General features: G+C 48.6%; 3 protein-coding genes across 4 annotated transcripts; 1 reads left to right on the forward strand and 2 right to left on the reverse strand.

Moving 5' to 3' along the window:
• Positions 1-912: 912 nt before the first annotated feature.
• On the forward strand, positions 913-5683 carry LOC147976656 (Nitrilase/cyanide hydratase and apolipoprotein N-acyltransferase family protein). Of its 2 annotated transcripts, XM_087518959.1 has the most exons (10): positions 914-1190; positions 1282-1398; positions 2472-2696; positions 3138-3231; positions 3619-3693; positions 4447-4525; positions 4760-4775; positions 4881-4961; positions 5195-5277; positions 5367-5683. In XM_087518959.1, exons 1-10 carry the CDS (start codon positions 993-995, stop codon positions 5443-5445), a joined length of 1047 nt encoding a protein of 348 aa, XP_087375085.1. In that variant the 5' UTR covers positions 914-992; the 3' UTR covers positions 5446-5683. The 2 variants fall into 2 exon arrangements, 1 of the variants encoding a protein (XP_087375085.1); XR_015601620.1 differs by lacking the exon at positions 4760-4775 and having other exon boundaries at positions 913-1190.
• Positions 5684-12367: 6684 nt separating this feature from the next.
• LOC147976657 (uncharacterized) lies at positions 12368-13188 on the reverse strand (the record flags this gene model as incomplete). The annotated part of the gene is made up of 2 exons (XM_087520932.1): positions 12368-12740; positions 12830-13188. Coding segments are annotated over 2 exons (732 nt in total), but the record flags the coding sequence as incomplete, so codon positions are not given.
• A 6411-nt stretch (positions 13189-19599) lies between these two features.
• LOC147976658 (protein BIG GRAIN 1-like) lies at positions 19600-21089 on the reverse strand. The gene has a single exon (XM_087518960.1). It carries the CDS (start codon positions 20818-20820, stop codon positions 19858-19860), a length of 963 nt encoding a protein of 320 aa, XP_087375086.1. The 5' UTR covers positions 20821-21089; the 3' UTR covers positions 19600-19857.
• Positions 21090-24279: the final 3190 nt, after the last annotated feature.

Raw genomic sequence — 24279 nt, forward strand, 5'->3', positions numbered from 1 at the left:
TTCCACAAATCGCCACCGCGGACGACACTTCCATGAAGGGGAGTGATGCCAATACGCCGCTGACATCCAGAAGGGGAACCAAGACTTTCACCTAAAGCGAGAGGTGAGGATGAGAAACATGGGAGGGGACCTCGATAAGGCCTTTGAGAAGGGGACCGGCGCCGACATCGTTGTGCCCTCTACCTAAGGCCAAGGGTTTCAACCGGTCTCACTCCCACACCCATCCATCCGGACCCGAGAGCATGAGCTATCTAGGTGAAGCCGCCATGGTCGAATCGGACCAAAGGGTGCAATCACAAAGTGTCGGGGCGCCACAACCGACGGGCGTACGCTCCCGCCACTAATATGATACTAGATCGAAAATAATAAAATATTTAATTCAATATGTTGCTCTTCAGGAGAGAGGTGTTTTGAAGCCTTTATTTTTGAAAATTTCAAATTCAAACTTTTATGGTTCAAAAAATTCCGAAAAAATATGCGTATATGTAAGGATGTAACCCACATGTGTGTAAAAATTCATGATGAAATACCTTGAGTTGTGACCTAGACAAAAAAGGCAAATTCATGGCCTGGAAAGATGAATAGTATCATGTGTTAAATAGCCCAGATTTGTCTTTTTTGCATAGCCCTCATTTCAATGTATTTTGAACTGAGTTGTGCCTACAGGTATATCTATATGTTTTCAGAATTTTTTTGAAATGTAAAAATATGAATTTCAATGAAATTACAAATTTGAATTTAGAGGCCTCACTGGAGGCCGAGCTCAAAAGGGATTTCCGGTTCTTCAGTTCATGTTTTATATGACACAACTTGTACCTACTACCGAAGCAAAGCAAGCAAGACAAGTGCCACCAGCCCATCACAGTCAACCGTGACACTGACGCCCGGCCCCGCCGTCAGCCGAATCCCATCCGCTCCGAAGACCCAACCACCCCCATCCAGTCGGCGTCACGACTCACGCCGGCCTCCGCGCTACACTACACCGTCCCCCGATGAGAGCCGCGGCCACATCCACAGCCTTCTCCCTCCTCTCGCCCTCCCGCCTCCGGACCTCCGCTCCCACCACCAGCAGCCTCCCCTACCGCCGTCGACCCCGTATCGCCGCGATGGCCGCCGCCGCCTCCTCCTTCCGCCCGGAGGCCGCGCGCTCGCCCCCCGCCGTCGAGCCCCCGGCCCCGCCGCTCTCCAAGGTCACCCTCCCTTCCCGGTTCGAGCTGATCGCTTTGGTTTTGTGTCGGGTCGGGGTTTGATCTGAAGAGGGTTTGGGTTCTGTGGGCGCAGTTCAAGGTGGCGCTGTGCCAGCTGTCGGTGACGGCGGACAAGGCTCGCAACATCGCGCGCGCCCGCGCGGCCATCGAGTCCGCTGCGGCCGACGGCGCCAAGCTCGTGCTCCTCCCGGTGAGTGCCTACGAACGAAGCCCTGTTATTACCAGCTCTGTCAGTACCAATTTCCTCTCGGATGACAGGGCCGTTGAGGATTGACTGTTGATTGTATAGAGTGATCGCGTCGTGATTCCGCGGGAATTTATGGGTAGAAGCATATTACCGTAGCATCGTTACCTTGACTGACTGGTGATTGTATAAGATTCAAGCGTGAGTATATGCACCGAGGGGGGGAGGATCATAGCACTGAATCATATCATGTGCATGTTTACTTCTGATATGTCAATAAAAGCAGTGAAATCTGTTCCCCTTCTTAACACAATGAAAGCAGCGAAAACTGTATTTCGGCAAAAAATTAGCTGTGATATTGAGATGTGCTCTAAAAGTTACTCCCTCCGTCCCATAATGTAGTGTCAAAAAACGTCTTATATTATGGGACGGAGGGAGTAGATTGTACTAGAATACAGGCCCACTATGCCACGTGTTACAGTGTTTCTAGTCCGACAGTTCCGGAGTTACTAACTACCAACATTGTGGTATTGACTATTGAGGCCCGGGCACTTGGCATCCGTTTGGCCATGAGCCAGATTGTAAATTTGTGGTATAATGCCGTTATTTTCTTTTTCCAACTGTCAAAAGATAATACAACATTATAATAGGTTTTGGCACCACTCACTTCTGTATAGCTTGCCCAATACTTGCCTTTTTTCTCAGCCTATTATAAGTTAATTAGGACAAGTTTCACTAACTTCGTAAATATAGTTTGGTACTTCGGTTTCTCATTTTTCTTCTCAAACAGGCTTTGACTTTTGAACCATGATATCATTTCCAACAAGTTTCACTAACTTCGTAAATATAGTTTGGTACTTCGGTTTGTCATTTTTCTTCTCAAACAGGCTTTGACTTTTGAACCATGATATCATTTCCACATCTTGTGTTGCATGATTTAACATGCATTCACTAGGCTGGATCTGATTTTGCTTTGATAATTTAGTCCACTTTCTCTTATCAGATCATTTGGTACGAAATTCACTTTTGCTTTTTTATTACCTTTCACCTATTGCAGTTTCGTGTTTTTATGTGTGTAGGAGATATGGAATGGTCCATATTCAAATGAAAGCTTTCCAGAGTATGCTGAGGACATTGAGGCTGGTGGCGATGCAGCTCCTTCATTTTCAATGATGTCTGATGTTGCTCGCAGCTTGCAAATTACTCTTGTTGGTGGATCCATATCAGAACGTTCTGGTAACAGCTTGTACAATACATGCTGCGTCTTTGGTTCAGATGGCAAGCTTAAGGGTAAACATAGAAAGGTATGTATGGAAACTTATTTCCGTTAAGTAGTTTGTTTATATAATAACTGAAGAGTGAAAGACACATAAATTGAGTATGTCATAGTGACAGACAACAACGCCCACCGGATGAACTATGTTTGAAGAACCACTGTTTTTAAATACTATTACTGACATGCTCAGAACGTCTAGTACATCAATCATGATGTTTCCATGTAGTACTGTGATTCTCTTCTAACGAATGTAAAACATAATGTTCTCACGAAGTCACAAGCGAAGCACATATTCTATAAATTTACTCATTTCCGCAAGCTAATTAGTGAACTTACCTTATTCACAACATTTGATTAGTTAACTCACGCCTTGTGGCATTTTGTTTCTTCCACACTAAACAATATTATTCCTAAGGTGGTTCCTTCTTGGTTTTTTATGTCACAGCAATGAAACTTTTCATGAATGCAGGTCCATCTTTTTGACATTGATATTCCAGGAAAGATTACATTCCAGGAATCAAAAACCCTTACCGCTGGGCAGGATCTTACTGTTGTTGACACAGGTTTGTCTTATTACTCTGCTGTAATAAACCACACTATGATTAGGTAGCTCTCAAACCACAAGATCTTCGACGCATCCCTAACTTTTTGTCTGGGTCATATAAATTAAGGTTTACAAACAGAGCATGTTTATGATTGATGTTGATATTTTTAAAGCCATACCTTTCCATATGGACTTCCCATGTTTCTTGGCTTTAAGAATCTCCTTCGGATATGTTATTTAAGCTTTCAGTACTCATTGTCCGTTCAGTTCTGCATCCTAGATTTCTTCTGCAATTTGTTGTAGCTAGTTGAATTCGGTCATCTTTGTTCTGCTTTATTTTCTTGATACAGCACAACTAATTTATTTTGTTGCATATAAAATCTAATATAGTGTCAATTGTTTTCAGATGTAGGCCGAATTGGTATAGGCATTTGCTATGACATTCGTTTCCAGGAATTGGCAATGTTGTATGCTGCAAGAGGTCTAAATTTCTCGCATCCTATTTTTAATGTACACATGATTTATCTGTTTGTAATGTTTTTTGGTGTTATAATCACAAAATACTTCTAGGATTGCTTTAATGCTAACCACTTCATTTGATTCGTAGCAGCTGCTAACTTACTATGTAGGTGCATAATGGATCACATTATTTGGTCTCAGAAACTCATAGCAAAATATAATTTGGCCGGTATTTACTTATACTATGGGCCTGGTTGGTTAAGGGTCTGCTGGTAGGAGGATCTTTCTCCAGTCTTTTTGCCTGGTGAAAAGGGAGGTAGACTAGATAATTTTTTTATTTTTTCTTTCTTAATCAATAATAGATACAATCCCTGAATTCCATGCTTATATAGATGAATGTTTTGACAACGAAGAACCTGTCTAAGAAAGGAATCTTAAAACTATGCAACTAGCATGACTGACTATCAAGGTTTATGAGATATAAGTACTTTGTTTGCCTTTCTAGTTAAAGTCTGGTGGAAATATCTTTGGTCCAAAAGTTACGAGTTCATGTCATGGATGCAGCTCAATAGATAACCTTTCGACTAAAATGAGTTGAGAGTTGCTACTATTAACTGTATATACTTTTCACACGCTGCAGTAGTCGTGTTGCTTGACACTGGGACCGAGCCCATAATAGCTTGCAACCTCTAGATTTTTAGTCGCTAATGACATAATACGTGCAACTTCACTGTTGATCATACAAAATATAATAATGCTCTCTCGTTGACTGCAGGTGCTCATTTGCTATGCTATCCTGGTGCTTTCAACATGACTACTGGGCCATTGCATTGGGAGTTGCTTCAACGGGCAAGGTATGTATCTTCTGAAATCTGAATCATTTGAACCTAGAGATGAAATGCAACAGATACATAATGAGGTTGAATATCTTGTACTTCTATTGATGATAAGATACTTCTAATAGATGTAGTCAAAAGATCAACGCTCGTATCAAAATTTCTCTAGGAGTACTATCTGAAGCATCTTTCCTATTTATATCGCATTACATCTTCTCTGCTTCTGTTCTGAATATATCTTTATGATGCCAGGGCTGCTGATAACCAGGTATGAGGAACACTGCTGTGCTGCCCTCCATTTTTCTGTACAGAAACTCATCATTTCTGCTTCCAGCTTTTCGCTTTCAAGTAGTAACAGTCATCATTCTTTCAGCTTTTTGTGGCAACCTGTGCTCCAGCTCGAGATACTAGTTCAAGCTATGTTGCTTGGGGACATTCCACTCTTGTTGGACCGGTGAGTTGATTACTGATTTTAAGATGCCAGTTCTTCGGTAGTTTGCCAGGAGCCTCCTGATCTTTTGTGCTCCGGAGTCCAGACCTGGAAGTTAAACTCAGCACTAATGCAAGGAATACTATGTTGCTGCTGTAGTGACTTGGCCTTGAGCCATGCCATTTCATATGCCCAGCACTCTGAAAACTCTATTTCAGTGATGGTATGCGCTTAACTGTTGGCATTTTATTTTCCAGTTTGGTGAGGTGATCGCCACAACTGAGCATGACGAAGCAACTATAATAGCTGAGATTGATTATTCATTGATTGAGCAGAGGAGGTAGGCAGAATGATTGAATCTTAGGCTTTTTCATGGTGGTGTTTATTCTCAGCTTGATCTAATCGCCTGACCAACATCTTTTTGTTCAGGCAATTTCTTCCTCTGCGACATCAACGACGTGGAGATCTTTACCAGTTGGTAGATGTCCAGGGATCGGGTTCCAAGTAGACTGTCTGAATTGCTCGGGTAGGCATGATCCATGAAGCAAGAATCGCTGATTGAGAAGGCAGGCTCATATGCTTTGATTCGTGAGATGCATGTGGCACGTCTTCATCTGTAATTTGCACTCCTGGCACATAATGTGTGAAAAGGGGACAAAACCAATAAGAGAGACATGTAATATGTACAATTGTCTGAGTTGCGAAATAATCAAACCCCTTGGCGGGAACAAAAATCGAAAACTGTACTCAACGTCTCCACCTCCTCTACCGTTTGGCAGCCTGCCGTTCTACCACTGACATGTGGGCCTGTTGGAAACCTGGCCCACATGTCAGTGGCCCAACGTCACCTAGCGCACGGCAGAGGAGCCGTGTCCCTCGACCTGCTGGGTTATTTCTCTTATGGTTGGAGATGAAGCAAACATGATTACTTCTTCCTATCTCATTTTTAGCCTTGTATAAATAATGCAGGGTTACGTTACGTGAGTGGAGTGAGTTGAAGAACATGGAAGGCACAGAGATGGCTGTCCTGGATCAGATGTACCCCATGTTTTCGGCTTATTTTTGGGCCTTACGTCCGTGGCAGCTATAAATGAGTAGTGTGGCAGGCCAGGCCAGCCTGTGTGCACTGTGGTAACCATAAATGATCAAGCATGAAGGAGCTGCCCCCTGCGTCCTGGCCACGCTGCAGCCTGCTCGAACAGGAACATGGCTTCTGAAGACAGTACCACTGCCGGTGCAGGCGCCAGGCGCCAGGCGGGCAGGCGATGAAACACTGAGACAGCAGAGGAGGCATGGCGAGCTCATCATGAGCCGAAGAAGGCCGGCCAGCATTTCGGGTCCGGAGATGTGAGCCCATTTATGCGCCCATCACGCCTTCCTTCCGTTAATTAAAAGCGAGTTCCCCTCAATTTTTTTTTTTAAAGCGAGTTCGCTTCGCCGGGTTTCAACTTTCAAATCCGCTTCTCTTCAATGCATCGCTACCACTGTGCATACAGCGCGTCGATCGAAGAAAAAGTGTAAGATGAGATCGATGCATGGCCCGGCGTGGACCCAAGGAGACGATCGAGCTCCCCAGATGCACCAGTGGTTCGTCACCGCCACTGGCCCTGCTTGGTGCTTGCGGTTGTTAATCGAGTATTGCTGAATTTTGGTGATTTCAGCTGTGATTCTCGTTTGAGCCACGGCGATGCCAAGCCCAGCCGAAACAACGCCCAAAACTATCACCATCGCACAGCCCGGTCGACCCACCACTGCCTGAATGGCTGGCTGCCCCGTGTTCACTGCGGCATCTTCGCCGGCACGTCGGTCGCGTGGGAGGCTGCGCCGCCTGCTTCTTTTACTGCTCCATGGCTGGGCTGGCCGGCCCCTACCACCGCTGTCTCGCTCCGTGCGATCGGCCTCCTGCTGCAGGTAGCGGCAGGGCAGGCCCGATGGTGTAGCATGATGTGATGCACCTTCAGTTCCCCATCAATGCATCACAAGGATCGCACGTACGTGCGTGCGCCAAGACATTCATTCCCCCCTTTGTTTCAGCATTTCCAGCCATACGCCTTCAGTGAGGAAACGTTTCCGTCGACTATAAGGCGTCTACGGTGACTTCGTAAAATATCAAGATGATATGCCGGCTTAATCTTTCGGAGGTGCTCGCAAGGGTAGGGCACATGTGTGCGTTCATACAAGTGAATGTATGCATATATATAAGCGCTTTACGTCCGTACTGTGTTCAAGAAAAAAAAACATTCATCCCCCCTTTGTTTGCGAGTTAAAAAATGGATAGTGCTAGGCACCCGTCGACAGGCGCCAGCTCCCGATAGATCGCACCCGCAGTGTCATTGCACGGCACCCCTGCACGCATGGGAATATGCACTCATTTTTCAAAAAAATGCATTTGAACTTTTAAGCAGGTTTTAAATGTCAAAAAACTCAAAAAAAATTCGCGCATACATGTCCACAAATGTGTGTGCGCGGCTTAAAGTTTTGTGAAATACGTATGTCCCTTTGGTCTGTCTTCACAAAAAAGACAAATTTCAGCGATTCTAAGTAGCGTTTCATGACATAATTTTTTGCCTTTTTTCCACATGCCATAAAATGTTATTTTTCCTTGAAACTTTATGCACGCACATAGAACATGGACCATACCCGCGCAACCTTCTTCAGGTTTTTTTAGCATTTAGAAATGTGTTTTTTAAAGTGGGTTCGTCTGTACCTGAATAATTCAGGTACAGACGAACCCACTTTAAAAAACACATTTCTAAATGCTAAAAAAACCTGAAGAAGGTTGCGCGGGTATGGTCCATGTTCTATGTGCGTGCATAAAGTTTCGAGGAAAAATAACATTTTATGGCATCTCCTCGGTTGAAGTCTTTCCTGCTGCTGGTTATTTGCTGGTTGTAGCTTTCCCCATTGACGGACGCAACTTCCGCCATCTCCAACCCAACAAAAAATCTCATTGGTCGCAGAAAAAAACTTGATTTCGGCAAAAAAAAAATATCGTCGCTGATCGAAGCAAAAAGAGGTAATAGCACCGCAGACCAAGAACTTGTTCTAGATGTGATGGGTTTAGTCCTATAACTTGCAAAAGTGAACTGATCACTCCTGCAACTTGCAATGGATGTGCAAGTAGCCACTCACATGCAGCCAAGTGGTGGCGGCGTGGCGGAGACCGTCAGCTCTCTGCTTTTTGCAGATACCCCCCTACCGCTTGTTTTAATCAACCGGCACTACACTCCACCTTAGTTAATTTCTGTGTTGGATCCGTTTGTCCTACTTCCTTCTTAGTTAATCGACTTGTACAAGTTTTAGGACTAAACCATCACATCTAGAACAAGTTCTAACACCTGCGGTGCTATTACCTCTAGCAAAAAATCTCACCGAAAAAATCCGCTAGTTCCAACAAACATTTCCACGTGAAACCTCACGCGTCACCCGTTTCAGACCTCTCGACCCAACTCATCCAATAGAAAATCATTTCATGTTTGAACATGCAGCATCGACAGATGCATCAATAGATGCATCAACAGCATCAACACAGTTGAACTTGCTACAGTTCAACGCTATATCTGTTAGTTTTTTTGTTCTAAATTTGTGACTTGAATTTTAGATCCCAATTTGTGCATGCCATTCTGAAAAGGGAGTACCTAGAACTCATCTAGATGAGATATAATTTAGTCTCATTCATTTGGAAAAAACAAGAACATATAACATCCACGTCAGCACACACGCATCTTATAGCATCTTATAGCATCACATTCAATGGCTATAAAAGATAAATGAGACCAAATTATATCTCATCTAGATGAGTTCTAGCAAAACTGTTCTGAAAACTGTCAGAATCCTGTGCTGGTGGATCTGCACGATTCATGCATGCATGCGGCGGCGGTGCAGCCATTGAACGCGCGTAGAGTAATACGTACCTGCACCTGCATGCATGGCCCGTGATTCCTGTTGGCCAAAAGCGCGCGCACGTCGCAGTTTTTGAACATGGCCCGTACCTCCACGCTCGATTCGGGCGGATCGCTCGCAATCACTGCGGCGGCAGTAGACGTACGTGCAGCATTCACGCGGCACTGTCAAGGACTCTAGCTAATTACTATAATACGGGTGTGTGGCCGTCGTACACTATTCACGCACATACTCCATGCTCCATTGCTGACGCCACGAACCAAAGTCGATGAAACGGGCACTACGTACGTCCGTACCAGGAGTGCGTGCGTGCGTGCGTGCGTGCGTGCGTAGCACTCGAGTTGCATGTAGTCGAGTCGCACGTGGGGGCGAGGAGGGAGGCGATCGCGCGTGGCAGGCAGGGTGGCAGAGGCCGCCACGATGGGCCATCATCCCGAGACGAGACGAGGCAAAGCCCTCCTCCATCCTTCAAAGCTGCAGAAAAGGCAAAGGAAAAACATTCTCACCCATCCAATCCATTCCAGCCGGAAAAGAAAAGAAAAGTTACTGAGTACTGGTAGCCCGTACCGCAAGAATACCCACGCCACGAGCACGAGGCTTTTCTTTTGAGGCGGCCAAGCCGGCATGCATGGATGGTCGTATTGCACACTACACGCGGCAAAGCGGCGGCCCCACCTGTCATCCTGAGCCCGGAGCGCGCCGCTTTCCCCTTTTGTTTCTCGGCTCCCGCGTCGCGGTCGCGCAGCTTCCAACAATAAAAGCCGGGCTGGACCGGACCGGACCGGACCGCACCGGCCGTGATGGATGGTGGGAGCAGCACGATCGAATCCGATCCGATCCGATCGGGCCGATCCCACCACCGGCCGCACGAGACGCGAGCTTTGGCGCGCGCGAGCCCCCAAGCTGAGCTTTCGCTCTCGTGCGTGCGTGCAGCGGCGCTCCTTTTGATCGGTCGGAGCGAAAGCTGCGGCGATCGATCGATCAAGCTTCCGGCTCACGACTCGCGTCGCACTGTACTGCACACGATTCCCCTGCGTGCATGCGTGGCTGGGCCCTGTGCGCGTACTCCTGTGGCGGAGTATGGACGTCTCTGTCTGGTCCGTCCGTGCATCGGGATCGGTGCCCCGCCGGCCCGCCATGCAAGTTCTGCCGTCTTTTGATCGTCGACGACCGGCGGGATCGCCATGGCTTTCTTCTTCGGTGCACGCTCTTTTTTTCACCTCTCCGATTCAAGAGAGATTGGGCGCCCGATCGGTAACAGTTAGAATTCGTTGCTGCTTGTTACCGACTTACCGGACGCACGCGCGGCCCGCGCAAATGATTCATCACTGCTCCTTTTCCAAATGTTCTTTACAAGTTCATTTTCCTCTCGATACGTTTGCTCGGCGTGCGCCGATCTTTGACAAGAAGTCGAAAACAGTGTGCGGCGGCTGGTGTAAATGTCAAACCCAGCATGTCCCGCGCTCACACTCATAGCGCGCACGCTCTCGTCTCGTGGGCCTGCATGCATGCATGTGAACAGTGAGCACGCACGCACGCACGTCCGTGGAGACATAAACGGCAGTACTGTCCATGTGAAGATTGAAGTCTCTACGGACTACGGTCCATGCACAGATCTTTGCCTCCACATGCTTTCAAAACTTGCTGCCCACCACGTTCGTAGCTAGTGTTCCCGCCCGCTGCATGCGTGCAGCAAAACGACGCGGGAAAATAATTGCCCGTCCAATCACTGTTCACTCGCTACATGCGTGCATTTTGTCAAACTCACAAAAGTCAGGTTTCTTTTCAGACATTTGACAGCCCCTAGGTCAAGCAGCTTTAGTCTGGTCATAGTGGGGAGTAACATATACTAATATCATGCATATGATACTAATGTATGATACTACATTCATAGTACATATTATCATAAAGTAGTACTCCCTCCGTCCCAGTTCGCAAGGCAAAATCCCAAAAACTATTTGTCCCAAAATCTTCCACCCTCTAGGCACATTTGTATTCAATTTGGCACTAGTAGTCCATCAATGTTTGCATGCAAAAGCTGATCCACTCCTCTTTCACCGTGGGAAACCACTTCACTAAATCTGCATGCACCACAACGCTTACTCCTGTTCCCACGCTGCATGCACCACAATTCTAATGCGTGTTGAAGTACTTCCTCTCATCTTCCTTTTCCACAATGCAGTGTGAAACGGTTACTGTTTTGCATGCCGAAACTTGTATAAAATGGCAACGCATGTTCCTCCTCTTCCCACACATTCAGTTCATTGCCTCATCTCCCCCCAACTATCATGGACGTGGAGGGCATGGAGGAGGTCTGTGCCGAGGTGGGGGAGGTAGATGCTGAGGTAGAGGAGGCAGATGGCGAGGTGGAGGAGGCAGATGGCGAGGTGGAAGTCACACAAGGCGAGGTGGAAGAACTTGAGGATGAATTTGAGAGAATTTACACAACCATTCAAGATCTTTTTCAGAAAGTAGATCGTGGAACGAATGTCGGAGTTGGTGATTCAAGGTTCTCGGCTAGGGCAAGGTACATTCGCAACACCAATCTTGCGATTGGACGGAGGACTACGTTGGAATCTTCATGTGATGGATGCTTGTTCCCGGCAATGTGCCGTAACTGTGGTGTTCGAGGTGATTCTTCGATATTCCGTTGTCTAGCTTGCTCCTTGCCGGTGCCAATGGACGTGGTACCTTGTGATGTGTGTGGAAATTCACTTCTCTATGACGACTACTGGTGCAAGGACTTCGCGACGATTGTCGGAGTAGGTGAAGATGGTGTGTGTTCTCGTTGCGGTCGCAACACCACTGCAGTTGCCGAAGATGAGAATGCATTTGTGGCTGACACCGAGATGAATTAGGGTTTATGTTGAGGAAGAAATAGCCATGTCTCTTGATGTGTGAAGATGGTGTGTGTTTTATGAATCATGATCTTGTTGTAGTGAAATTTATTTTCGAATTATGAATCCTGATGTGAATCATGGAATGAATATTGCAGTTGTTATTTGTGATCTATATATTGTGAGGATATTGCAGTGGTTATTTCCGTTTATATTGTGAGTATGGAGTACTGAAAATACTTGTCTCACGTACTCATCTAAAATGACCACAACATTTGTACACCATGCTTTGAGAATGTGCAGTCATGGGCGGGCATTGTATAGTGAGCGCGACCAATTCTTGTGATCACATGAGTTTTGTTGCTGCGATTAAACAACAAAGTGCAATTGTTCCAGTGATAAACTAAAACACTCGTTCCTCCTAAGGTGAGTTCAAATACTCAATGGCAGCGTCAACATAATCTTTATCAACCGTCAGACGGACTGACAGTAGACCTAGCCTCTCTAATGTTTTTTTCTTCATGTGAGGTGTATCATAGTGCATCGACCCCTTGTGCTTAATAATTTCCCTCATACAAGCTTGATGGCTTAACCAGATTCTATTAAGCTTAGGATGTGGGTACTGAGCAAGGCTTTCATTAACCTATGGAACAATTGAAAAAAATGAAGTTAGGTCGCTGTGCACAAACATTAAGAAGTTGCATAGCTAAAATGGAGTGCTACCTTCTGAACAATCTCTGCAAGGGTTTTGGGCGTTTTCCTATGGAACATAGATTGAATGGAGGCAAACCACCCAAGATCAAGTATGTTACAGTCAGGTGAATTTGGTGGTTGATTTACAATTCTGATACCCCAACCTCCCTTTGCCGCTTCCATTGCAAAAATGGGATCATTTGCTAAAACATGAGTTCTTGCATTGTCTCGCTGGATGTACACGGTGTTCCATCTATCACTCTCAGGCCATTTTTCCTTTATAGCAGGCAGTACATACTGCACAATGTACTCCCTACTTTTGTTCCTGTCCACCGAAGATGAAGGCTTGAGCTCCCATTCTCCTCTCCCTCTACATTGAAAGAAAAAAATATGTTACTTTAGCAAACGAATTTCACACTTGATGTAGATCATGCTTAAAAAAACATCGTGGTAGTTTACCTGTTAGCACTCTTCTTTTGAGCTTGCACCCAATCAACAAATGCCCACACACCTATTTTTCCATCAAACACACAATTTCCTTGAGAATCATACCTTGGCCTTGCCATAGCCGACAAGAACATGATCTGCTGGATGTGGTTTTTATGTTTGCATTCTCTTTTTGGTGCTTCCTCTCTATGACTCAAGTACATTTTTTGTGTCTTCCTTGTGCGGTAGAAGATCTTCTCATCCAAATGAACCTTGTTAAAACTAGCTTTAAAAGTGGGATTGTCCTCCAATGAACTTGGCTCCAAATTCTCAAGGCAATACGCCACACGTGCCTTCTTGTTGGCTTCAGTTAATGAAGGTTTCAGTTCATTTGAAACTCATCTCATTACCTTCTCCTTCAACCTAGATAGAAATAAGAAAAGTTGATCATGATTTCGGTCATCATCGAAATGTAAGAACTAATGCTTTTTTTTCATACCTACGGTGAACTGTGCTTTTGGACATGTTAAGTCCAGCAGCAACTTGTCGAATTGTGGTCCTCTCACCAGGTGGAATGGCTTCTAATGCCTCGATATCCAAACTCATTTTCTTCCTTCCCGTTTTTAACTTCAAATTGTTCTTGATAGAGTTAACGCCACCTCCTGTCTTCGTTTCATTCCAAATCCTACTCACGCACCTCCGAGAACAATTTGCATCACGTACAACAGAATCCAAAACCCCATTCTTTAACCTTCCACGCTCTCCATTTCGAGCAAGCAGCATAGCGTAAATATTACGCTTGTCTTCGACAGTGTACTGTTCTCTGTTATTCTTGTTAGCCAAAGCATCTGCACACATGAAAACAAATCATAAGCACAAACCAAATATGCTGCTACTAAACAAAACTGAAAACAAATCATGGTTGAGTTGTAGATGAAAAACCTACTCAAATCAATCTCTTTTGCAGAAGGTGCTTCTACATGTTCCGGCCGTGGAGGATACTCGTCAGCGTTCTCAAAATTTGGATTATATCCAGCGCCACGCCAGCCGCCTTCTCTGCCGTTAGTAGATGCAGCAAACTCAATGGTACGGTCTACATAGCAAAAACAAGCAATTCAGAATCCATATAGCTGATCTTATGTACGGCCAAACAAGAAGAAAAAAATACGGTCACAGAACAAATTATTCCTAACGAAACATAGCGTCTCTCATGCTGTGGCTGACGAAGGCCTTTTATTCTTCACTTCACACAATCGATGGAGAGCTAAGATCTACGTACGTACATTACACGGCTCACAGATCCTGACTCCCCAAACTGAAAGATAGTTCAGAATGAAACAACATAGAAAGAACTAAAACAACAGCAAAACAGTAAACAGCTACAAGGAAGGAGATCAGCGGAGGCAAACATCCTGCAGCAGCGACTCGCAGGCAGTTTCCTGATGCAATCGTCGAACGAGACAGCATATCCTGATCAGGCAAGAAGGACTACGTACCTCTCGTGCAGAATACGGACGAATTTGGTCCGACGCAGATGGAGCCGTTCATGATGTTTCCGGCGGCGCTTGCACTGCCGCTCCCGCCCAGCAAGGTGGCCCAGTTCGACGAGCCTGCCTGATTTGGAGAAGGAGATCGAGGTGGGAGCGACAGACCGACGCGGCGTCTCCCTCCGACGCTGGGGCTGGACACCGGTGTAGAGGCAGCCGTTCCAATGGAGAACGACGGCAGTGGTCCTCGACCTGCAAGACCGAGTGGAGGAAGGCCGCCGCCATGACGAGTACGAAGTGGAGGAAGGCCGCCGCCATCGCCGGAACGAGGAAGGAAGGCAGCGCGAGTCAGGCCTTGGAGGCCAAGAAGCGGCGGACGACGATGTCCCTCGTCTCCCCCGTCCGACGCCCTGAAATCGAGGAGGAGAGGAGATGAGATTGGCGCTAAACTGGGTTGTTCGTCTACGTAAGTCCATGGCTATATAAATAAATCTGGGCGCTGCTTTCGTTTGAGTTTGGAACGAAATCCTTGCGCGCGGAATCAAATCTCTGGTTTAGGAAAGAAATCTGGGCGCGCTAGCAAAATTTAAGGGGAAAATATCGCGCCGAAGGAGGAAGGAGCGCGCGAGGCGGAAACAGCACGCGGGACAGAGGAAAATATCGCGCCAAATCAATTAAAGACTAGAAAATAAAGTTATTTTCACTTTCCAAATTAATTGCAGCGCCGATGGTTAACGTTTTTACGTGGAAAATCAGAGCCAATGGAAATTCACCTTGGGCCAAGATATTTGAAAACTTCGCCTTGCGAACTGGGACGGAGGGAGTATCATAGATGGTCTTATTTATTGCCATGCATGACACATAATACCATAACATTTATTATGTTACGGTATCTACCTATGTTACTATGACCCTCTCTCTCTTCTTTAATTTCCTGCCACGTAAGCATGTTTGCGAGTCCCAAGTATATGATACTAGTTATGTTACCCCCACTATGGCCAGCCTTAGGAAACTACTTAGGATGACAGGTGGGGCCGCCGGTTTGCCGCGTGTAGTGTGCGATCCGGCCTCAGGATGTAGAGGTCGTGTGTGTGTTCATTATGATTGTATCCCTCGATGCTACATTATGAATCGATAAAAAGCAGTCTTTATCGGAAAAAAAGTGTCTTAGGTGTTCTAGGTTTGTATCTCTATGCATTTCTAGCTTAGATGCCACTACCTCCGTCCTGGCTTATTGGTTTCCTTTATATTTTATGTCAAATTTTGATCATATATTTAACTAATAAAATGTTAATGTATATCATAGAAAATTATACCGTTGGATTTGTATTTGAATATAGTTTTTATGCATATATTTTGCCTCCACATCTGTTCAAAACTTAACGGTGACCACGTTAGTGTTCCGGCGCGCTGCATGCGTGCAACAAAACGACGCGGGAAAATAGTTGCCCATCCGATCACTGTTCACTCACTACATGCGTGCATTTTGTCAAACTCACAAAAGTCAGCTTTCTTTTGAGAAATTTGAGAGCCCCTGGGTCAAGCAGCTTTAAGACACTACAGTGATTTTGATTCATTATCCTTTTCGATCGAGGCTAGTGGATTTCAGGACAGAGCAGGCACATCAGAGTTAGTTGCAAAATTTTGCAGATAAATTAGACAATTGTCTTAGGTGTTCTAGGTTTGTATCTCTATGCATTTCTAGCATAGATGATGCCACCCACCTCACGCCGCCCCACCACATAACGATAACAAAACTCAAAAGAATGAGCTAGCTAGTATTAGGTTTATGCTAGAGGAGCAATATGTTAGCCTTCTACTTTTGAGCAAACATGCATCCTTTTCCCCCATCAACAACAAGTTATTAAGCTTGAGCTACTGGACAGTGCTATCATAGGACTGATTAATTAACCAGTAATCATGCATGATGAGTGGCTGGAGAAGCTAAAAAGCAAGGGTCAACTCCTGATGGGCAAGTAAAACCTCGATCTTTAGTTAATTTATTATCACGTCGTCACCTTTAAGCACTCCTAAAACTCCTACTGCTATGTTCTTTCTTAGTTCCAAGTGCCCAAAAATTTCTTTTTCTTAATTACCATCTCCTGGCGTACTCCAGTACCTCACATCACATTATTAGGGTCTAGATCAGGCCTAAGCTTCTTTTGAGATATAGTCTACTGGTAAAATACAGTGATAGCTAGCCTTTGTGTAGGGGCCCGAGTTGCTTTGCTCAACAGCTCTCAAGATCTTTGTCCCTCTATGTGTTGTAGCCTGCTGACAGGCCCTGCATGTAGCTGCGGGAGTCTGCCCGTTTTGAGAGAGAGACTAGATAGATGACGCCGTACGTACGCTTCAGGAGATTAATACTACAATAGAATGTGTGTGCATGCAGTGCAGCGCAGACTTTTATCTTTTCTGGATGCTTAATTACCGGCCTACAATGATGCTGTGGTCCATAGGCCAATAATAGCCCACACATTGGTTTAGACGAATCCTACTCCTAATCAACTTTGCCGGCCGGAGCTAGGTATCCATGTGTCCAAGCACATGGTTTTGGGTTTGGATCGATCAACAGTTTCTTTGTGCTCAGTCTGAATTAAGTCTACAGTTACGAACCAATCTATGGTTGGATGTTTAGATCAAAATGAATTAAGCCTACAGTTCCACACATCGACCGAACAACACGTATGTTCATCGGGTTGCATCATGTTCCAACGAATTCCTATACGCAGGTTTTGTGTTGAGAAAGTAATTTAATAGGCAGCTAAACCGTCAGCCAAGTGGCCGAAATGAGGTTTGGAGCTATCGCCATCATTGATCTTTGATCAATTTGAACGCCCGGGTCTTTAGCTAGCTACTTCTTCTCATAATATAAAAACATTTTTCAAGCTAAAACAGCTTGAAAACGTCATTATATTATGGGACGGAGAGAGTGTAATGGAATGGTTCATCGTCCGCATCATCATCGGAAAGGTACGCACAGGACACGGCCACTACTCTTTTTTTTTTTTGCATGGACGGCCACTACAATTTGAATGGTTGGCCGAAAATATATCAGCCAGCGTGGGTTATTTTGTACGCCATGCGTGCATCCTGCGTGTAGATCATTGGCTCTACCTGATCTATCGGTGGTCCTCCGATGGGCGTCGTAATCTGAGTGATTAGGCGCGTACAATTCGTGAGTATCCAAAGATACATGGGCCAGCAGCACACATAATTTGGGTCTCGTGGTCCAGAAGGCATTTCAATCCTTTCACATACGCATCTGAAATGATTTCGTCCGCGCCATATCCATCCGGGATCCGGCTACTGGCTGCGGTTTTGTCATCCTTTCCGGCCGCACGCAAAGTCCTGCAGCCACTAGTCCTAGAGTACTACTCGTAGTACTGTATTGGACATGGTATATTTCCTTGTTTGGAGAAACATAATTACAACCAATGCTGCATGCCCATGCACTGTCTCTGTCCAACTCGCCCTTGAAAAAGAAAAGCAAAGAAAAGAAAGATTGAAGCTCCCATGTAGTAAAGCCCAATACAGTCTCTCCCTCAAAAAAAAAGCCCAATACAGTCTCAATACAGTAAGTTTAAGAAGGAAAATCAGTATAGTCCACGTACTACGGGACGGTATTTTTATTTTATTGCTTAGTGGCAAGTCGAGCACGGCCATGCTCCGAAAGTATGGGAATCAAGTTGATGGAACAAGCAGCAAGACTAAATTAACACTCGTTGAGGTCGGCTCGCAGTTGAGATCATCGCAAGAGAGGCTTTAAACCCTCCTCTCTTTTTGACTGACGGCACTCACAAGCCGGGGCAGAAAAGGGTGAAAGGAACTCGGCCAAAGAGGAAGAAAAACATCAGAATAATAGAGCATTTCGCCTTTTCCGCGGTCGAGATTAGCTCATATCAGTGGCAGGATAGAAAGTGAGATTTGGCGCATAATTCTATCGGATGATTGCTCGCGGCTACACCACGCATGGACCATGGAGGGAGTGATCCAGATGAGAGGATCAGCTGGCGAGGGGCCCGGGCGGAAGAGGATTTGGTCGCACTTAAGCCAGCTGGTGGATCACATCGCATCGCATCACGTCAATCTACTCTTTCATTTTACCCGTGCCGTAAATCTTGGTTTTTGGAGGGAGCAGCGGCAGCAGTGTCATCGATCCTCTGTTGATTTCTTCCTTAATGGCGCCCACTGCGTTTCGTGCCGATTCTTTCTACCACCAGCGAACAGTGGCCGGTTAATGTGTTGCTCCTGATTTACAGTGCGCGGATATTGCGTGACACGGATCTACAGTGCGCGGTACATGGGGATCCCTGTACGTGCACGCCGGTCGTACAGACATAAAGAGGTCGCACGATCGGCCCAACGTAGCAAGGACGGCGCAATCAATCAGCGGCGGCAGGCACGCTTTCGAAAACGCCGGCGTCTCAAAGAGGAAGAAAAACCCGGGAAACAGGGCCGGAGTCCACAAGCTGCTAACCATCGTGGCTCTCTTCTTTGGAGCCGTCGGTGATTTTGCGTCGACGTGTTTGATGACCAGCCTCGATCGATCGGCCTAGCTCCTAGCACATACAACACGCCGAAGTCTCTTGCTTCTGCAACAATCCACGGACGACGGGCCTGGCCGGCCATAATTAGCAAGATTCAGACCGTACGGCGAGCCAGGATTGCGGCCCTGTTTCCCGGATTCGCTGATCCGCGCCCCCGAATTAGTAGGAGTGCGTGACCGGCCAAGCAGACGTGTCATGCTTGGACCGACCGATCTGACTCATCATCATCTGGGATTACTGAAGTAGAGTAACTGGAGTGTGCTGGAGCTGACGTGTGTGGTGGCGGCCTCGCGCGCTGGAGGGAGGGAAAGGAAGAGGAACGATTCCGCAGGGATATGATGCCGGTAATGATTAGAAGGAGCTCGCATGTTAGCGGGCCGGCAGCAGACAAAGCGTGTGCATCCCCGTCAAATCCATCGCTCGCCGTCGCCGTCGCCGTCTCCGCCCACCACCGCCACCCTCCGCCTCCCGGCTTTCAACCTCCGTCCTCATTTCTCTTGTACCCCCTCGTCTCTCTTTACATGCTGTTGCGTCCTCTTCATGTCACCCTGGCCGAGCAACTTGTTCCATTCGCACTTGTACAATGCACACGGCGGCGCGCTCGCCGCCGATGAGATGGGTGCGCCGTCAAGTTCCCCGCCGGTTGTTCTTGATCAAAAATACTAAATTCCTGAACGTTCGGATTTTAAGCATGACAACTCGAATGTTTTTTCACGGCAACTTTAGTTCACGTGAGGTTGGCAGACATGGCAATTTTCACCAAGGATGAACACTAGGAACAACATTTTACTGATTGATTTCCTGCGGCTAGAAATTACAGTACATCTGACTGACTGAGTACACTCCACACCCCCGAAACGAAGAAAATCTCAGAGACAACACCAAAGGTTAAAAGAGAGAGCACGTAATAAAACGCCTACTCAAACCTCCCATCTAGAGTAGCTAACTAATTTTGCATTTTACAGTAACCCCCGCCGTTTTACAGTCGCCCACCGGCCCCGCGCGCGATCCCGTCGAGCAAACATCAGGCGACTCTGGCGCTCCGGCCGTGCCCGCACGCGTGGCCAATGCCGCGGTTCAGCACCACCCTGGTCGTCTCGTACACCGGCAGCTCGTCCCGATACCCTGCGCCCGGCGGCACGGCGGCGGCGGCCAAGTTCTCGAGCTCGAACAGGTCCGAGCTGGCGTCGCTGCTCTCGTCCTCGTCGTCCTCCTCGTCGCTCTCCATCTCCATGCGCCGGAGCAGCATCTGCTCCACCGGCACCCTCCGGCGGTCCGCCCCGGGCACCGTCGCCGGCGCCTCGCGGTCGCTGTCCACGAACCGCACGGTGCGGTTGGCGTGCCCGCGCGTGGACGGCGTCTTGCTCAGGCAGGACCGCGAGTAGGACGACGCCGAGGAGCAGGCGTACTCCGCCGCCGCCGCCGTGCGGGCCGAGGGCGGCGTCTGCGGCGCGGCGCGCTTGCCGGCGAAGATGGTGTTGAGGAAGCCCGCGAGGCGCGCGCCGGGGGAGGCCGGCTTGCGGAGGTCCCTGAGCTTGGCGCGGATGGAGGCCCCCGCCGGCTGCTTCTTGGCCTTCTTCTCCGGCGCGGGCGCGGGCGGCCCGCCTGGCACGGCGGTGCGGATGGGGCGCAGGCGGCGGTGGCTGGACGACTCGGCCTCGGACGAGGAGAAGCCGCCGTAGCTGGAGCACTCGGAGGAGCTGGACGTGGTGGCGTGCGGCCCGGGCGCCGGCGCGCGCGCCCGGTAGCTCCCGGCCAGCGACGGCCTGTAGTAGTAGCTGTAGTGCAGGGCCTCCTCCTGCTCCTGCTGCTGCTTCTTCTTGGTAGCCGCCGCAGTCACCGCGTCCCCAGCGGGGTGGCCCGGCTCGTCCTCCATGGACCTGTATATCGCGTCCAGCAGCGACGACGAGAAGGACGGCTGGTCGGCGTGGCGCCTCGCCCGCGCCGCCGCCGACGCCGACGCCCCCTTGTCCCCGCGCCTCTCCATTCCACCAGCAACGCGCAGGCGCTCCAACACACGGACACAGCGATACCACCAAAGCTCCAACACACGGACACAGCGACACCACCAAAGCTCAAAAGCAGGAGCTCCCAGCCCAACAATGCGCTGGTCTAGGGCGGAAAGTGGCGCGAGGCAGAGGAACCCCGTGCACGGCGAGACGGTTCCTCACCGGAAGCGTGCTCGTGAGGCGAAGGGTGGTGGCGGAAAGGAGGAGATGGTGTGGAAAGGCTGGAGGAAAGAAGGGTGAGGGGGGAAGGGATCGGTGCGAAGATATAGGCGGCCCGGGAGGAAGAAGGGGAGATGGGGGTGACGTGGCAACGGGCAGAGGAGGCCACTACTCCAGCTTGAGTTGGTTCTGGGCGTGCGGCGGGCCCACTCCTCCCTCTTTTTTTTTTTGAAGTAGCCCACTCCATCCTCCTCGCTCACACTCTATCTATCTATCTGTCGCTCACTCCGCTACTATGTCACCACCCGGTGGCGTTACCTACTGTGTTGGGTGCGATCACTGTAGCCAGCCACGCACGCACGCACCATTATCTCACCCATTCAAGAATGTTGGCAGACAGCAGTACCGGCACGAGTAAACCCGCCCCTTTTGGCACGTCCCGGCTTCTCTTCTATTCAACCCATGGTCGACTCTAGCAACATGCTCTGCTTACTGCTTACTGTAAATTTTGCTGCTAATGGACGCATTACCTCGTGCATATCTCTCTTCTCCACGGACGTAGTATTAAAAACGGCATGCGCGTGGCGAACGGTGCCCGCCGCATCTAACCACCCTAGCTACGCGCGCTCTGTGTCGCCGACTGAAAACACCTAAGTCTGGTTGTAACGGTAGTATCATAATTAGTATCATGCATGTCAATTAGGTAATTTTAATGAGGTGCCATAGCATTAAATGAAAAAAAGATGATGGAGTATCATATTATAATACCGTATCATAATAAATGCTATGCTACTTTGTGTCATGCATGATAATAAATAAACTACTACATGATACTAATATATAATACTATGCATTAGCAGGTAATATCATACACTAGTATCATATGCATGATACTATTATATGATACTCACCATTACAATCAGCCTAACTATAGTATTAAAAAAACGGGAGGCCCCGTGCTCGCGCAGGTACGGCGTCTCCGCTGCGAAAAGCGCGCCCGGCTCCGTCCGTTGCCATATACTCTATCTGTACGTGGAACCGCGCCTTTCTTAATCTTAATCGAGCGCTCAGCGGTGAACAGCGCACAGCACTGCACCGTGCTGCATAGTGAATAAAGGGGGCGTGGTGAGCTGCAAAGCATGAGATTCCCGTCCTTGATTAATCCGGCTGCCTACGGTAATCAAGGTTTAATTAGTAGCGGGTGGCAGCACGCGGGGTGGTACAGGGGCAGTAGTACGTTTTTCCGGCTTGTTTATTGCTGCCCGGGACCATCAGCTCCTGGGGTGGAGAGGGCGCTTGTTCATCTTGACGGTGGCCGGGGAATGTTTTTGGTCGCATGTTTTTGTTTCTCGTCGTTTTCATTGTCACTGGGGTTGTTTACATGGTGCGGTGTAACTCGCACGGCGATCCCTTTTTGTTTGTGTGGTTTTGAGGTGTTTGATGCACGGTCCGCTGTGCGGGGTGATGGCAACCCCGGACATGGTCACGAGTGGCTGAGCGTGACTGGATGGGACGCGGGGGCGAAGCACCGCCCCCCACGATAATTAGTATTGTAAGACCTCGATCCGTGTCTTTAATCGCGGGGGAATGGCTGCGCGCCACGCAGTACAGCCCAGGCTCCCCATTCAAACCCATGAAAATGTACAAAATTTACCCTTATCTAAAACTTCAACATGAAATGACCCCAATCTAAAAATATTTCATGAAATGATGTCTTTTGCATAATGCCCGGGGCTAGGACATCATGCTATTTGGCATGCCACCCTAGGCCGGGGCGCCATGCTACATGCCACAACCATGACGCTCTAGCCCGGCGCGTCATACTCTAGCACGGCGCCCTAGCTTCGGGCCATTTCGTGAAATATTTGAAGATTGGAGTCACTTTGTGTTGAAGTTTCAGATAAGGGCCAGTTTTATTCATTTTTCACACCGATAAATACGTGCTAGAGCCTTGGGAACAGTTTTTTGTGTCGGAAGATGGTCGCCGCTACACACCGATGTTTCGTTATCTGAACTTTTGAGACCCCGACGGTTTCCACGGAGACTTGGTGGATAGGATGGGAACCTGGCCAAAATTTCCATCCTCGACGCCCGCCTGCGGACGACGGGTCGGACACGAGAGCGACGCAAATGGACTGCACGGGGCGGCTGCCTCCGGCCCGGAGCCGTCCGTCCCTTTCGGCCGCAGACACTCCAGCCCCTCGCAGCATGTGTGCGCGCACCAGACCGCCTCAAATGCGTGTCGCGCCAGCGGCACGGAGGGAGGGGCGCCCATGCGAGTCGAGTCGGTGCGTGCGCCCGTGGCCGAGAAGCGGGCAGAGGCGGCAGGGTTGGGTGCCGAGAGCAGCGGCTGCCGTCGGTTAACACGACAGGCCCGGGGGCTGACAGGGATGCTGCTCACCCCCTGCCTGCCCGCTTCGACGGCCGTCTCGATCTCGATCGGAAACGATGGGCACGGCTAGCCTCGTTGGACGGCCACCCGAACGCATGCATTAGGTTGGCTTTCACCTTTGCTGATCGAGGTGATCGGTGCCGGCCTTGATGTGCTGCTGGATTGATCGCCATGGGTGACGGGGCGAGTGACAGCCGGTCTGCCGTCTCGGCGCACGTAGACGTAGGGAGGGTACGATGTACGTACACGCGGCACCATCGCGCTTCTCTTTTCTTTTCTTTTCTTGGGCGTGTGAGTGCGGAGATTGGTGCGATTGGACGTGTGGCTGGGGTCCGATCGGTCGTGCGAAGAGGCGTGGGAGCAGATCGAGCACGCACTTGTACGTGCGTCCGTAGGGTTGGGTTCGGTTTGCTGCTAGCACCCGATGGCTGGCTGCGTGTCTGTCGGCTCTGCATTGGTGAATGGCGAAGGCCTGGTTGCGCTTGGTTGCATTCGGAGACAGCGGCGGTCGGCCATGCCCTGCGCTTGGGCCTGGCTAAAAACCTGCTGCTGCTCTCTTGTTCCATTCCATCTGCACGAGCGCGCGCCTTTCCATGCCGTGACTCGGCTCTGCTCCTTTGTTTTACATCACGGAAGGAAGGAAGGAGGAGAGGAACTCATCAGCAGGTGATCAGGACTCCAGGAGGCTTTGTTTGCTTGTGAATGTGCACGGCACAAGGGTCCAAACTCACGGGGCACAGCGCAAGGATCCAAACTTACGGAGCACAAGGATACATGCGGTGCATTGCATTGAACTGATGTGGCCGCAGCTCAGCCTGGGACTAGCTCTTGCGGTTGCATGGACATGATCGAGGAGCTGGGATCAGGCTCCACCTCCGGCCGTCGA

This window comes from Triticum urartu, chromosome 4A (genome assembly GCF_056163025.1).
Source record: "Triticum urartu cultivar PI428250 chromosome 4A, HENAU_Tu73, whole genome shotgun sequence".
NCBI classification, from domain to species: Eukaryota; Viridiplantae; Streptophyta; class Magnoliopsida; order Poales; family Poaceae; genus Triticum; species Triticum urartu.

Coding starts and splice junctions, on each gene's coding strand:
- LOC147976656 (XM_087518959.1), top strand. CDS start 993: ATGAGAGCCGCGGCCACATCCACAGCCTTCTCCCTCCTCTCGCCCTCC. Junction 2,697..3,137: donor TTAAGGGTAAACATAGAAAG/GTATGTATGGAA, acceptor TCATGAATGCAG/GTCCATCTTTTTGACATTGA. Junction 3,694..4,446: donor AATGTTGTATGCTGCAAGAG/GTCTAAATTTCT, acceptor CGTTGACTGCAG/GTGCTCATTTGCTATGCTAT.
- LOC147976658 (XM_087518960.1), bottom strand. CDS start 20,820: ATGGAGAGGCGCGGGGACAAGGGGGCGTCGGCGTCGGCGGCGGCGCGG.